This window comes from Miniopterus natalensis, chromosome 11 (genome assembly GCF_054644295.1).
Source record: "Miniopterus natalensis isolate mMinNat1 chromosome 11, mMinNat1.hap1, whole genome shotgun sequence".
Lineage (NCBI taxonomy): Eukaryota > Metazoa > Chordata > Mammalia > Chiroptera > Miniopteridae > Miniopterus > Miniopterus natalensis.
In genome coordinates this window covers 6,754,160-6,767,933 of record NC_142091.1, presented here as the reverse complement: position 1 = coordinate 6,767,933, position 13,774 = coordinate 6,754,160, and the positions used below count along the sequence as shown (strand labels likewise).

Sequence of the window (13,774 nt, the reverse complement as noted above, 5' to 3'; positions counted from 1 at the left end):
AAAGATACCCACTTTCAGTCCTAAACACTTGAATGTTCCACTAGAACTGTGTAAATGAACAGAGAAACAATGATTTAATGGGGGAAAAAAAAAGCGCTAATTGAATTTTTTAAAAATTATCTTCCCGGGTCAGACTTTCCATTAACTAATTCTTTGATCTTTGGGAAATCACTCAATCTACCTAGGTCCCTTCTTAACATTAAAGGATCGGACTCCTTTATTCCCCTAGTTAATAAAGCACCACACAAGAAATCACTAGTTGATAAGCAATAAACCAGAGACAGTTATATGCCAGGTACTTAATTCTCACAACAACCCTTTGAGGGTTTACAGGTGAGAAAACTAAGACAGACTGGCAAGTGACTTGCCTAATAACAGATACCAAGGGGTAGAGCCAGGATTCAAACGAAGGCCGTCTGGGCCAGAGCCGTCTCCTCACTGCAGTGCGCTGCACCCCCATGTCTGTGAAAGAACCAAAGTTTCAGGGCAAAGCTCCTCTGAACTTTTTCTCTCAAAACAAGATTAATCTGCTCCTCCTGCTTAAATGCAGTTCCCACCCTCTTCACCTAGTTAACTCCGGTTCATCATTCAGATCTCAAGTTAAATGTCCTTTCCTCAGAGAAACCCTCCTGAACCGCCCTTCCTAGGTCAGAAGCCCAGGCCCATGTTTTAACAGTGCCATTGTTGATCTTTCCCTTAGGGCATGTGTCACAATTTCCAATTATCTATTTACATGTGTGATGTCTGATTAAAGTCTTGCACTCCACCTTCCCCATCCAAGACTATGAGTTCCATAAGGCCAATCACCACAATCAGGCCCCCACAATCACCACACTATTGTCAGTGTCCTTGAGTTCTTTCTGTTTTCGTTTTTGCTCAGTCCCTCTACACCCCCTGCACTCCCTCCACCTCCTCAAGAGCTGTCAGCCTGCTATCTATGAGTCTGTCTCTGATTTGCATGTTAGTTCATTTTGTGAATTAGATGCCACATATGAGTGAAATCATATGGTACTTGTTTTTCTCTGACTGGCTTATTTCACTTAGCATAATGCTACTCTCCAGGTCCATCTATATTGTCGTAAAGGGTAAATTTTTCTTCTTTTTTAATGGCTGAGTAGTATTCCGTTGTGCAAATGTACCACAGCTGTTTTATCCACTCATCTACTGATGGACACTTGGGCTGTTCCCAGAGCTTGGCTACTGTAAATAACACTGCAATGAACATAGGGGTGCATTTTAAATTAGTGTTTTGGGTTTCGTGGGATATATACCCAGAAGTGGAATCGCTGGGTCATAAGGCAGCTCTGTTTTTAATTTTTTGAGGAAACTCCATACTGCTTCCACAGTGGCTGCACCAGTCTGCATTCCCACCAGCAAGTGCATGAGGGCCCCCTTTCTCCACACCTCACTGGCATTTGTTGTTTGTTGACTTATTGATGGTGGCCATTCTGGCAGGTGTGAAGTGGTATTTCACTGTGGTTTTGTTTTGTATTTTTTCCAAATACAAATACAATATCTTTTCATATGTCTATTGGCATCTGTATGTCCTCTTTGGAGAAGTATCTATTCAGGTCCATTGCCCATTTCTTAAATTGGATTGTTTATTTGGTGTTGAATTTTATAAGTTCTTTATAAATTTTAGATATTAACTCCTTATCAGATGTATTGGAATATGTTCTCCCATTCAGTGGGTTGTTTTCATTTTGTTGATGGTTTCCTTTTCTGCGCAAAAACTTCTTAGTTTGATGTACTCCCATTTGTTTATTTTTTATGTGTTTCCCTTGCCTGAGATGTACCAGAAAAAATATTGCTACAAGAAATGTCTGAGATTTTACTGCCTGTGTTTTCTTCTAGGATTTTTATGGTTTTGAGACTAACACTTAAGTATTCATTTCATTTTGAGTTTATTCTTGTGTGTGGTATAAGAAGGTAGTATAATTTCATTTTTTTGCATACATCTGTCCAATTTTCCCAATACACTTCACTAAACAGACTATCTTTAGCCCATTGTATGTTTTGCCTCCTTTGTCAAATATTGACCATATAGGCGTGGGTTTTGTTCTGGGCTCTCTATTCTGTTCCATTGATCTATATGTCTGTTTTTATGCCAGTACCATGCTGTTTTGATTACTATGGCCTTGTAGTAGAGTTTGATATCAGGTAGTGCGAGTCCTCCAACTTTGTTCTTTCTCAAGATTGCTGTTGCTATTCAGGGTCTTTTGTGGTCCATATAAATTTTGGAATATTTGTTTTAGTTCTGTGAAATACGCCATTGGTATCTTGATAGGAATTGCATTGAATCTGTAGATTACTTTGGGTCGTGTGGACATTTTAATAATGTTAATTCTTTCTATCCATGAACATGGTATATGCTTCCACTTATTTGTATTTTCTTCAATTTCTTTTTCCAGTGTCTTAAATTTTCTGAGTACAGGTCTTTTACATCCCTGGTTAAATTCATTCCTAGGTATTTTATTCTTTTTGAAGCAACTGTGAATGGAATTGTTTACTTAGTTTCCCTTTCTGATAGTTCAATTTTTGGTGTTATAAAAATGCAACTAACTTCTGGATATTTATTTTGTATCCTGTTACTTTACTGAATTCACTTATTCTAGTAGGTTTTTGGTGGAATCTTTGGGGTTCTCTGTATACAGTATCATGTCATCTGCAAATAATGACAGTTTTACTTCTTCCTTTCCAAGCTGGATGCCTTTTATTTCTTCGTCTTGTCTGATTGCTGTGGCTAGGACTTTCAGTACTATGGTGAATAAGAGTGGTGAAAGTGGATACCCCCGTCTTATTCCTGTTCTTAAAGGAAACACTTTTAGATTTTTCCCCATTGAGTATGATGTTGGCTGTAAGTTTGTCATATATGGCCTTTATTATGTTGAGGTATGTTCCCTCTATTCCCACTTTGCTGAGTTTTTACCATAAAGGGGTGCTGGATTTTATGAAATGCTTTTTCTGCATCTATTCATATAATCATGTGGTTTTTATTCCTCATTTTGTTTATGTGATGTATCACATTTATTGATTTGTGGATATAGTACCAACCTTGCATCCCTAGAATAAATCCCACTTGGTCATAGTGGATGATCTTTTTAATGTATTGCTGGATCTGGTTTGCTAATATCTTGTTGAGGATTTTAGCATCTATGTTCATCAGGGATATTGGCCTACAATTTTCTTTTTTTGTAGTGTCTTTATCTGGTTTTGGAATTAGGATAAGCTGGTCTCATAAAATGAACTTGGGAGTTCCCTCCTCTTAAATTTTTTGGAAGAATTTTGTAAAATTCACCTGTGAAGCCATCGGTCTAGGGCTTTTGTTTGTTGGGAGTTTTTTGATGACTATTTCAATTTCACTAGTTGTAGTCTGTCTATTCAGAGTCTCTGATTCTTCCTGATTCAGTTTTAGAAGATAGTATGTTTCTAATAATTCATCCATTTTGTCCAGATTGTCAAATTTGTTGGCATATAGTTTTTCATATTTTCTTACAATCCTTCGTATTTCTTTGGTCTTAGTTGTTATTTCCCTTTCATTTTTTAAATTCTTTATAAAGCATTTATTCTTTTGCCCCCTCCACTGGTAAATATCATATGTTACATTCATATATAAAATAATGGTTCCATATTTCATACGAATTATTTGTGACAACTGTACTAAATGTAAAATCATTCTGTAATGGAAGAAAAATGGGTTTTGACTATGAGGGAGTAAAGAATAAGACCTCATATTCTCAGGAAAGACATGTATAAGATTCCCCCCACCACCCCACCACCCCGGATCTATTTTCCTTTTAAGAAAATGTCCACAGTAAAGAAGTCATTTCTGATTTTACTTATATGGGTCCTCTCTCTTTTTTTTCTTGATGAGTCTGGTTAAAGCTTTGTCAAAGAACCAGCTCTTGGTTTCACTGATCTTTTGTATTGTTGTTGCTTTTTAGACTCTATTTTGTTTATTTCTGTTCTGATCTTTATTATTTCCTTCCTTCTACTCACTTTGGGGATTGTTTGTTGCTTTTTCAAGTTCCTGTAAATGTCAAGTTAGATTGTTTATTTGAGCTTTTTCTTGTTTCTTGAGATAGGCCTGTAATGCTATGAATTTCCCTCTTAGGACTGTTTTCACTGTTTCTCACAGATTTTAGGTTGTTGTGTTCTCACTTTCATTTGTTTCAAGGTATCTTTTTATTTCTTCTTTGTTCTCATTGCTAACCCATTCACTGTTTAGCAACATGTTATTTAACCTCCGTGTCTTTATGTTTTTCAGTTTTCTTCTTGTGATTGATTTCTCATTTCATACCATTATAGTCAGAGAAGATGCTTGATATGATTGCAATCTTCTTAAATATATTGAGACTTGTTTTATGTCCTAACATGTGGTCTATCCTAGGAAATGTTACATGTGCACTTGAAAAGAATGTATATTCTGCTGCTCTGGGGTGAAATGTTTTGAAGATATCAATTAAATCCATTTGATCTAGTGTGTCACTTAAAGCCACTGTCTCCTTGTTGCTTTTCTGTCTGGAAGATCTATCCACTGATGTTAATGGGGTGTTAAAATCCCCTACTACGACTGTATTACTCTCAGTCTCTCCCTTTATGTCCATCAAGATTTGCTTTACATACTTAGGTGCTCATATGTTGGGTCAATAAATGTTTACAAGGGTTATATCCCCTGGTTGGATGCTCCCTTTATCATTCTGTAGTTTCCTTCTTTGTCTCTTACTATAGTCTTGGTTTTAAAGTCTATTTTGTCAGATATAAGGATTGCTACCCTAGCTTTTATTTCCTTTCCATTTGCATGAAATCTCTTTTTCCATCCCTTTATTTTTAGTCTGTGTGTTTCTTTTGTTCTGATCTGTGTCTCTTGAAGATAGCATATATGTGGGTCTTGTTTTCTTATCTGTTCAATTACCCTATGTCTTTTGATTAGAGCATTTAAGTCATTTACATTTAAAGTGATTATTGAGAGGGATGTATTTATTGGCACTTCATTTTTTGTGTTCCTGTTTATTTTTCCTCTTCTTCTCCTTCCTCTTCCTCCCTCCTCCCTCCTTCTCCCTCCTCCCACCCCTCCTCCTTCTTATTAAAGCAAGCCCTTTAACATTTCATGTAATACTAATGTGGTGGTAACAAACTCCTTTACCTTTTCTTATCTGGGAAACTATTTCTCCTTCCATTTTAAATGATAGACTTGCTGGGTAAAGTAGTCTTGGTTGTAGGTCCTTGCTTTTCATCACTTTGAATATTTCCTGCCACTCCCTTCTGGCATGACATGTTTCTGTTGAGAAATCAGCTGAGAGTCTTATGGGAGCTCCCTCGCAGGAAACTAACTGCCTTTCTATTGCGCCTTAAGATTCTCTCCTTGTCTTTAACTTTCGCCATTTTAATTATGATGTGTCTTGGTGTAGGTCTCTTTGGATCCATCTTGTTTGGAACTCTCTGTGCCTCTTGGACTTGTGTCTTTTCCTTCACCAGGTTAGGGAAGTTTTCAGCCATTATTTCTTCAAATAGGTTTTCAATTCCTTGCTCTCTCTCTTCTCCTTCTGGTATCCCTATGATGCAGACGTTATGTGTCATGTTGTCCCAAAGGTCCCTTAAACTGTGCTCATTTTTTAAAATTTTCTTTTCTTTTTGCTCCTCTGATCAGGTGTTTTTTTTCTACCTTGTTTCCAAATCACTGACTTGATCCTCCACTTCATCCAACCCACTGTTTATTCCTTCCAGTGTATTCTGGATCTCAGATATTGCATTCTTCATTTCTGACTGGTCCTTTATTATGGCATCTATGTCTTTTTTTGTGCTGTTGAGCATCCTTACAATCATGACTTTGAACTCTCTGATAAACTGCTTTTAGCTCTTCTTCTGGAGAGCCCTCTTGTTCTTTCATTTAGGGCCCATTTGTCTCTCCATTTTGGCTGCCTCTTCTGTTTGTTTCTATTTATTAGATAGATCTGCGATGACTCCCAGTCTTGGTAGGGTGGCCTTATGTAGGTGTCCTGTGGTACCCAGTGGCACAGTCTCCCTGATCACCTGAGCTGGGTGCTCTAGGGATGTCCCTTGTGTACATAATGTGGGCCCTCCTGTTGTAACTGAATCTTGATTGCTATTGGCCCATTTGTGCATGGGATTGGCCCTCAGGCTGGCTGACTGTGATGCTCAACCCTGACCATGGTGTGCAAGCTGCTGTGCAGGTGCTGATCACACCAAGTGGAATTTGCCTCAGCAGGAATTTGTCTGCTGAGATCTCCCTGTGGATATGCTGCTTGTGAAGCTTACTGGCTCCTGTTATGTTGTTGTCTGAAGCTGGCCACTGGGTGTATTGATTCTGGGCCTTTTTGGAGGCACTCTGGTGCAGGTCAATTTCAGACAGTGCCTGGGACTGGCCCTGGACAATCTGTTTGGAGCTATCAGTAATCCACAGCTTGTGGCTCCTTCTGCTGGGCCTGGATATGTGAAGAAAGTACCAAACTGTGCTCCAAGGTGAGCTTTTACCAGCATCAGGCCTGGGGGCAGGTCAGCAAATATCTGAAAGCACCCAGAGATCCACCTCCGCCTGTTAGATTTAGTCACTGGAGGAGCCTCCAGCAATACTCCTCAGCAAGGCTTAAGCTCCACAGGGTAGGGCAAGAGGCATTCCAGTAGGTGGGGCTATTGCTTCCCCACCAGGCAATGCCACATGATGGGAGTGCCTTGCCCGAGAATGATGGCTTCTACAGTATGGAGGAATGGCTCAGCACAGGGATCCTGGTGGCTGACCCTTCAGCTCTCTACATAGAGCCACCAACCACCTCAGACTCTCCTCACACAGCTCTAGTCTGCTCAGCCCTCCCTCCGCTAGAGCCCAGGGTGAGTGGTTACAAATGAAATTTTGTGTTTGGTCCTTTAAGAGGGTGCCTGTGTCTCTCCCTGGTAGACAGAAACCCTGCTGTTTTGTACAGATGGATGTTATATGGGCTCCTTTCCCAGTTCTGGTGCTCTAGGCTGGGGAGCCCAGCTTAGGGTTTAGACCCTGGACTTCTCAGGGGGAATCCCACCTCTGCGCAGCTGAGCTATCCCTCCAAAACTTCAGCTACCACCCATGAGAGTCTGGCCAGCCCTCTTGCCCCACCACACTTCCTACCAGTCTTGATATGGCTTCTTCTGTAAGTCCTTGGTTATAAGGCTTCTTTCCAGCTAGTCTTCAGTTGATTATTCAGGATGATTTTTCTATAATTTAGTTGTAATTCCAGTTTGGTCCTGGGAGGAGATGAGTGTAGCTCCCACCTAATCCACCACCATCTTAGTCTACCTCAGGAATTTCTGAATATACATATATGTATATATAAATTCTGAATTTTATATATAATACTGTTGACCTGTAATGTGTGGGTTCAGGGTGCTGACCCCTGCACAGTCAAAAATCCAAGTATAACTTCTGACTCCCCAAAAACTTAACTACTAATAGCCTACCTAAAACATAGTCAATTAACACCTTCTTTGTACATTATTTTTAAATGCTATAAAAAATAGTAAGGAAAATATATTTACAGCTCTATACATACTTATTGAAAAAACTCTGCATATAAGTGAACCCACATAGTCCAAACCCATGTTGTTCAAGGGTCAACTGTATTTACCAAAAACCTTGTTTTTTTTCTAACATCATTTCATTATAATGTTGATTAATATATATATATATGATTCCCAGCCAGGGTGACTGTCTAAGTGGAGTTTGTATGTTCTCCCCATGTCTGTGTGGGATTCCAGTTTCCTCCCACATCCCAAAGCTGTGCATGTCAGGTTAACTGGCACATTTCAATTGTCCCAAGCTGAGACGGGTGTAGGTGGGAGTGGCCCTGTGATAGAAGGATGACCTGTCCAAGGTGGTTTCCTGCCTTGCCCCATGAGCTGCAGGAATAGGCTCTCGCCACCTGTAACCCTGAACTGGAAAAAGTGAGTTTGAAAATAATTATCTTACTGGTTTTTATTAATCTTTCCTAAATGTATGTATAGCTCACTTTTATTTCAATGTTTAATATTAGAAGTATTTGGGTCTTTATTTAGAAGTTTGGTGATGCTTCTGTGAGTAGAAATATGCTGTAAGAACTTAACTCTTGCTTATATGCTTATATCAGTCTATGGTAAAATCAGTTTCGGCACACGTCGTTTCCTTTAAAGGCATGGTTTTCAAGAACTTACTGATGACTTAAGTAAGGACATATGGTATATAAAATAAATCTCAGTCTTTAAAAATCCAGCAAAGCATTCCGAGGCACCTTTCACATCTTAATTATAATGGACTCCTTCTGAATCCTCAGCTTCTACCCTGCTTCCTTCTCCAGAGAATGATTTATCTTCTTAGCAGATATTCTTGAGAAAATTTGTAAGTTATCACATATCTTGGCTAAACGTTCTGACCTGAGCTCATGGCTCTTTCACTGTATAATACTTGGCAGATATCTTCTATCACTCCTGGGGAGTTGTGACCCTCAGGATCTGCTTTCCAGTTATTAATCCTGTAGGGGAATTATTATCCTTGAAACAATTATAACAAAAAAAAAATCTTCAGAGAAGAGACTCACAATAATAACACTACCACACAGATGTGAAAAGGACTTCTACATATTACAATATTACAAGCCAAAATAGGGAGAGGTGCTGTCTCAAAGTGCTTGCCCCTAGTAAGGACAACTGACCACTGAGCAAACACACATACACAGCCTTCCCTTACTCACATAGCCAGCTCCACCTGCATTTCTATGTGCCCTCAATTTACAGCTGTGTGCTTCTGGGGGGTCTCCGATGCTTTAGGTACATGAGTCCACATAGCAATTCTGAGGCATGAGCCTCTTAACATGTCCTCGTTTTTCCTTCTGAGACCATGTAACTAATGCAGGCTGATAGGTCACAAAGCTTCTTGTAACCGTGTTGGGTACATCAGTCAACCCTCTACTAGAAGTGAGGCAGGAGAGTAACAAGCTGGGAAAATCCCTGGGCAAGTGGAATGGGGAAACTGAGACAAGAAAATTAAACAAGGCCAAACAATTTGAACAATTTATAGCCAGCTAGTGATCGCAAGACTTTATCTTTCCCAACAAGGTCACTTGAAAGCAAATGGTTTATACTCCTCCTCCCTAACCAGAGAATGCATAGCTCAAATCACCCTGGTCAGGGAGACAGGTAACAAAGATCCAGTTAGTGCTATTTGTGGCAGCCAAATCCAAGGACTGATAAAGACAGGCGAACAAATAACAAAACAACCCGATTAGAGCCAGCAGACCCAAGATAAAAATAAGGCAGTGAAACTGACCACAGCATAATCCCAAACTCCCCTATACATGCATTTTGATGAATCAACATATGGAAGGACACACCTGGAAAACTAATGAATATTCTGTTAAGACCTTCCCTTGAGATCTCCCCTAGGATTCCTGCGTACAGAACAAAGATAAAAACCCTAAAAACAAAGATCCAGCGTGGACTCTCTATGGAGCATGCCCATGCCTTTTCTCAGGCATGAATTTTTTACTTTCTTTCTCCTGATCCTGTCTCCAAGGCCCCCTTTTTGTCTGACTTCCCAGTGAGCTAACAGCAGCCCCACCTTGGCTCCTTCTTTCCTATAACATTTCTAGGGGGCCAAAGCAGAGCACCGCCCAGGCTCACTTCTGTTGCTTCTTCTACCCTAAGCCCTTCCTTGTTTCACTGTCCCCAGTTTTAATAAACGTACTCTCAAAATTACCTTGATTCGAATCATGACATCTTTCCTGCATGAAGTCAAGAACCCACACACTACTGGCCAGCCAAGACAGACCTGCTCCAAGCTGGTCTCAGTCCAGTAACAGAAGGGGGCCTTGAAAGTCACTGCTCCTGCTCACCTTCTGTCCAGACTGCCTAACCCATCAGTCTCTCCTGAGACCAGGGCTACACAGAAGCTGTGACAAGTATGGACAACAGCCTAGCTCTCTTGCGAGGTTTACGCTCCTGACTTCTTAAGGTTAAATATTAGTCTGTCTAGAATTGAGAAGAAAAAGAGTGAAGGAAGACTCTTGCCATAAGTCCAAAGACAATCAGTCATAGCTCTACCTAAAGCCACAGGTTTGTGGTTTTCAGCATTAAGCTGAACTTAAAAGCCTATCATCTACTCTTTTATTAAGAGCAAACCTTATTCCCCCTTTCTCTGGGGGTCTTAACTAAGTTACTCTCCACTACAGAAAGGAAACTGCTCTCATCCCCTGGGCTATGACTCCTCCTGCAGAGCTTGAGAGTTCTGTGATTGAGGCCTCACAACTCAAAGGGCTGTCACTCAGCTAAAACCTTCAGAACTGTCTTCATCTGAGAGACAAAAGCTCACATCACTGCTTAGGAAATACAAAGTAGCTGCTTACCCAAGATGAAGAGCACCAAGAGAAGTGATGCGCCGAGCTCGCCCACAGCTGCAGTTCTCAAGTCTGACTGAAGAAACGTCGCTAGCACAGAAGGTCAGGCTCAGAGCAAACCAAATGCGTGAGTTCTGAGGTGGCTGCAGAGGCATAAACAGGAACCTCTAAATCAGGTTCTCCTTTTAGTCATTTGGCCCATTATCCAATTTTTATTAATACTTTCAGGGTAAAAAAGGTAACAAATTCAACTTACTGAGGAGATGCCCACACCCCAGACCTGTGCAGATATCCCCTCTCCTGCAAGGTTGCAAGCTCTCTGAGAGAGGGATCTTGACTGGCATCAGGCAAACATTTGCTGAGAAAGAAATCAGCCTCATGCAGACAAAATACAATACATTTAAGATTAACACAAAACATTGTGCCCTGTGTTTCAAGTATAGCAACCTTTCTTATTTTCCCCTCTCAACAGAGGTGCAACAGAGGCAGGCATCCCCCAAATGCTTCCAAAGCTGTACCTGCCCAGTCTCCAACTCACACCGAACACGTCCACTTTCTGACGGGAGAGCAACCTTTTAGAACACAGGCTGCACTTTGTTCCCCCGAGAAGCCCATGGGTGACTTGAGTATCCTAGATAAGAACTCAAGGCTTCTTCACTTCAAGGGATCTTTTGCTTTTAAGTCACCACTTCAAAGTAAGTGTTCTCAGTGGACACGCCTTCAGCCTAGGCTGGACTGGCTGGACCTACACATGGGCACACCTGTTTTTTGCAAATTCTCCTATACCATGTGAAAAGTAGTTGAGGACTTGCTCTTCTCAAGGTCTGTGTCCGTAGCTCTAGAGTAGTGGTGTGTTGGTCAGCCTGCAGTTTTCCTAAACACCCAAGACGGCCTATTTCAAGCTTCCAACAGTGTAACAACGAGGACTTGAAAAGTCCCTAAAAATTTATGAAGCGGCTCTTGCTATGTGAGCTGGATCCCGCACAGCACCGAGTCTATGCAGGTCTTGCTCGGGGTCAGTTTAGAGACGCATGGCTGCTTGCTGCTGGAAACCACAACCTGCCCCCTTCATAAGACAGTCTTTATCTCACATGTCGATAGACACCAGAGTGCAGAGATGTTTATTAACCATGATGTGGCAAAGAGATCAAGAGTTACAATGTGTGCACACAGCCCAATGGTGCATATCCTCCTAACAAAACACAGAACCAAAGAACGCAGTGAAACGCAGCAATACGCAGCAATGAAGAGTCTGGCGGTACAGCACTGGGCCACAGGGATGGAGCTGCCTCTCCTGGCAGCACAGTTTGAGTTGTGTGAGTAAATGCTAGCCCTGACCTACCCCTGTGGATCTTTCTACGGCTCCCCTTTGGAACTGTGACAGAGTGACACAACAGAACATTCAGAGTAGGGATGTGGCCTCCAGTTGTTTAGGCAGGAACATGCCACGTCCCCCTTGAAGCACCCATGCCTAATTTGGGAGCTGCAGAGAACTAAGCTGTCCCCCAAAAAGCCTATAGTAACAGGCCACATGGGGAACACTGAGCATTTTGTAAGCTCACACTTGGTAACAGAATTAAGAGCTTGATGTACAAAACTCATAAAGTAATGTAACCAAAAGTAAAGACTTCAGCAGCCAAAGAAAAATTCTGAAAGGCTTTTAACCCCTTCTGAAGATTTCAGAGTTAAATTCCTTTTCTAGACAACACTGGACTCTGTAGTGTGATAAAAACTCAGGGAGCATCAGAAAGAAGGAGAAAGACCAGCACCTAGAAGGTATTAAACAGCGGCGAAGAACAATTCTCCACCGTCCTCCCAGCCGCACACGGCAGGTGTCCCAACACTGCTCAGCGCTCCTGGGAGAAACGCTGTAGCCCAGGCCCCGAGAGACGGGACGAGGAAGGAAACGGGCAGCAGCCCTGCGGCTGCGAGGCGAACAGAGCCGGGCGCTGACGAATTACCCGCTTGCTCTCTTGTGTGAAGGCCACTACTGTCCTTCATTCTAAAGGAAGGGACTGCTTCAGACTATGACCGAGGCTACAAAGCAACACAACTAAGGGTTCACACAGCACCACTTGCCTGCATGATGAACCTATCACACAGGAGTAATCCTCAAAACATGCCTGAAAGGAAATGACAATCGACCTCATTTAATGGTTCCCCATTTAATGGGATGTGGCTTTAACTGGGTTCCTGTAATATCGTCTGTTTAAAAGAGAAATGAGGACCCACAAAAAGGCAGCCTCACAGATCTCTATCTTCAAATCTCTTAGTACCCAAATTATTTATTCTTATTGCTCAAACTATCTTCCTCTCTGTCGTGGTGCCAGGTGGGCCCACTAGATCAGCCCTCAGCAACCACATACTCAACAAGTAGCCCAAGACAGCCAGGTTTAACCACTGGAAATGTAAACTGCCCGTCCTGCCTTGCCACTTGTACTTCCTTGCATGGCCAGGGGTACATTATGATGTCTCTTACTAACCAGACTCTCTAATCTGGGCTGATTAACAAAAGTGGGTGGGGCAAGTCTGTGAGCCAGAGCCAACAACTCAGCTTGTTAAAAATGGATCTTGGCAAAAAACAGAAAAGTGGTTTTTAATAACATCCAATGTGTAATGCTATACTATGGACACCTCCTGAGCCACCTGGTGAAGTCTGGGAAGGAACTGTCCTGTGGAAAACAGGCGGGAGGACGGATCATTTTCATCTGTCATGACTGAGAAGTGAACTCCATCACTAGGGCAGAGGACCACACTGGCAATCCATCCTGACAAGTCTCACATATTTCTTAATGGCTCATAAAAATTCCTATAGGTTTCTGTAGAAAAATGGGGGAAGCAGACATAAGGTTTCGCAAGATCAGAAGGGAGAAGGGTAGGTTATGCACATCACCACTTCCTTATCTCAAATGTTACATAGAAACAGTTTGTAAGACCTCAGTTCACCCATATTTGGTGCCTTTTAGAAATCAAAAACATTCTGAAGAATAACACAGATTAAAAGAATATTTCATTGTAAATAACTGGTAAAATTATTCTATACAGGTCCACAAAACTTTTTGAAGGGTTTTTCTTGCCTCTGATCTTAAAAGACAAGGAGGAAACGGAAACCAGCTGTAAGAAAGTAAAATGACAAACTGCACCCGGCAAGACAAGAGAGGACTCCCTCTACCTCAGCATTCCTTCTTCTTAATTGTAAATTGATGATGCTTTAAAAAGCCAGTCAAAGCACAGACTCCTGATCCGACCAACAAAGGAAATGAATGCTGTACACTCCACGTCACCCAACACAACTGATGGTGAGATCATTGAGCCAACAGGTATAGGCTGTGTGTTAACTCACAGCTGAAAATGTTCACAGAGCAAAAAGCAAAGGACACCTATATCCTAAAAACACATTTTGTCTGCTCACACAT

General features: G+C 41.5%; 1 protein-coding gene across 1 annotated transcript in view; it reads right to left on the bottom strand.

The window, feature by feature from the left end:
• The window catches only part of JAML (junction adhesion molecule like), a 31,058-nt gene extending 20,545 nt beyond the window's left edge, over positions 1–10,513 (bottom strand). The window contains exon 1 of the mRNA XM_016204720.2: positions 10,368–10,513. Coding sequence (XP_016060206.2) covers positions 10,368–10,513 — 146 coding nt within the window. The remainder of the gene's footprint in view (positions 1–10,367) is intronic.
• Between the last annotated feature and the right edge of the window lie 3,261 nt (positions 10,514–13,774).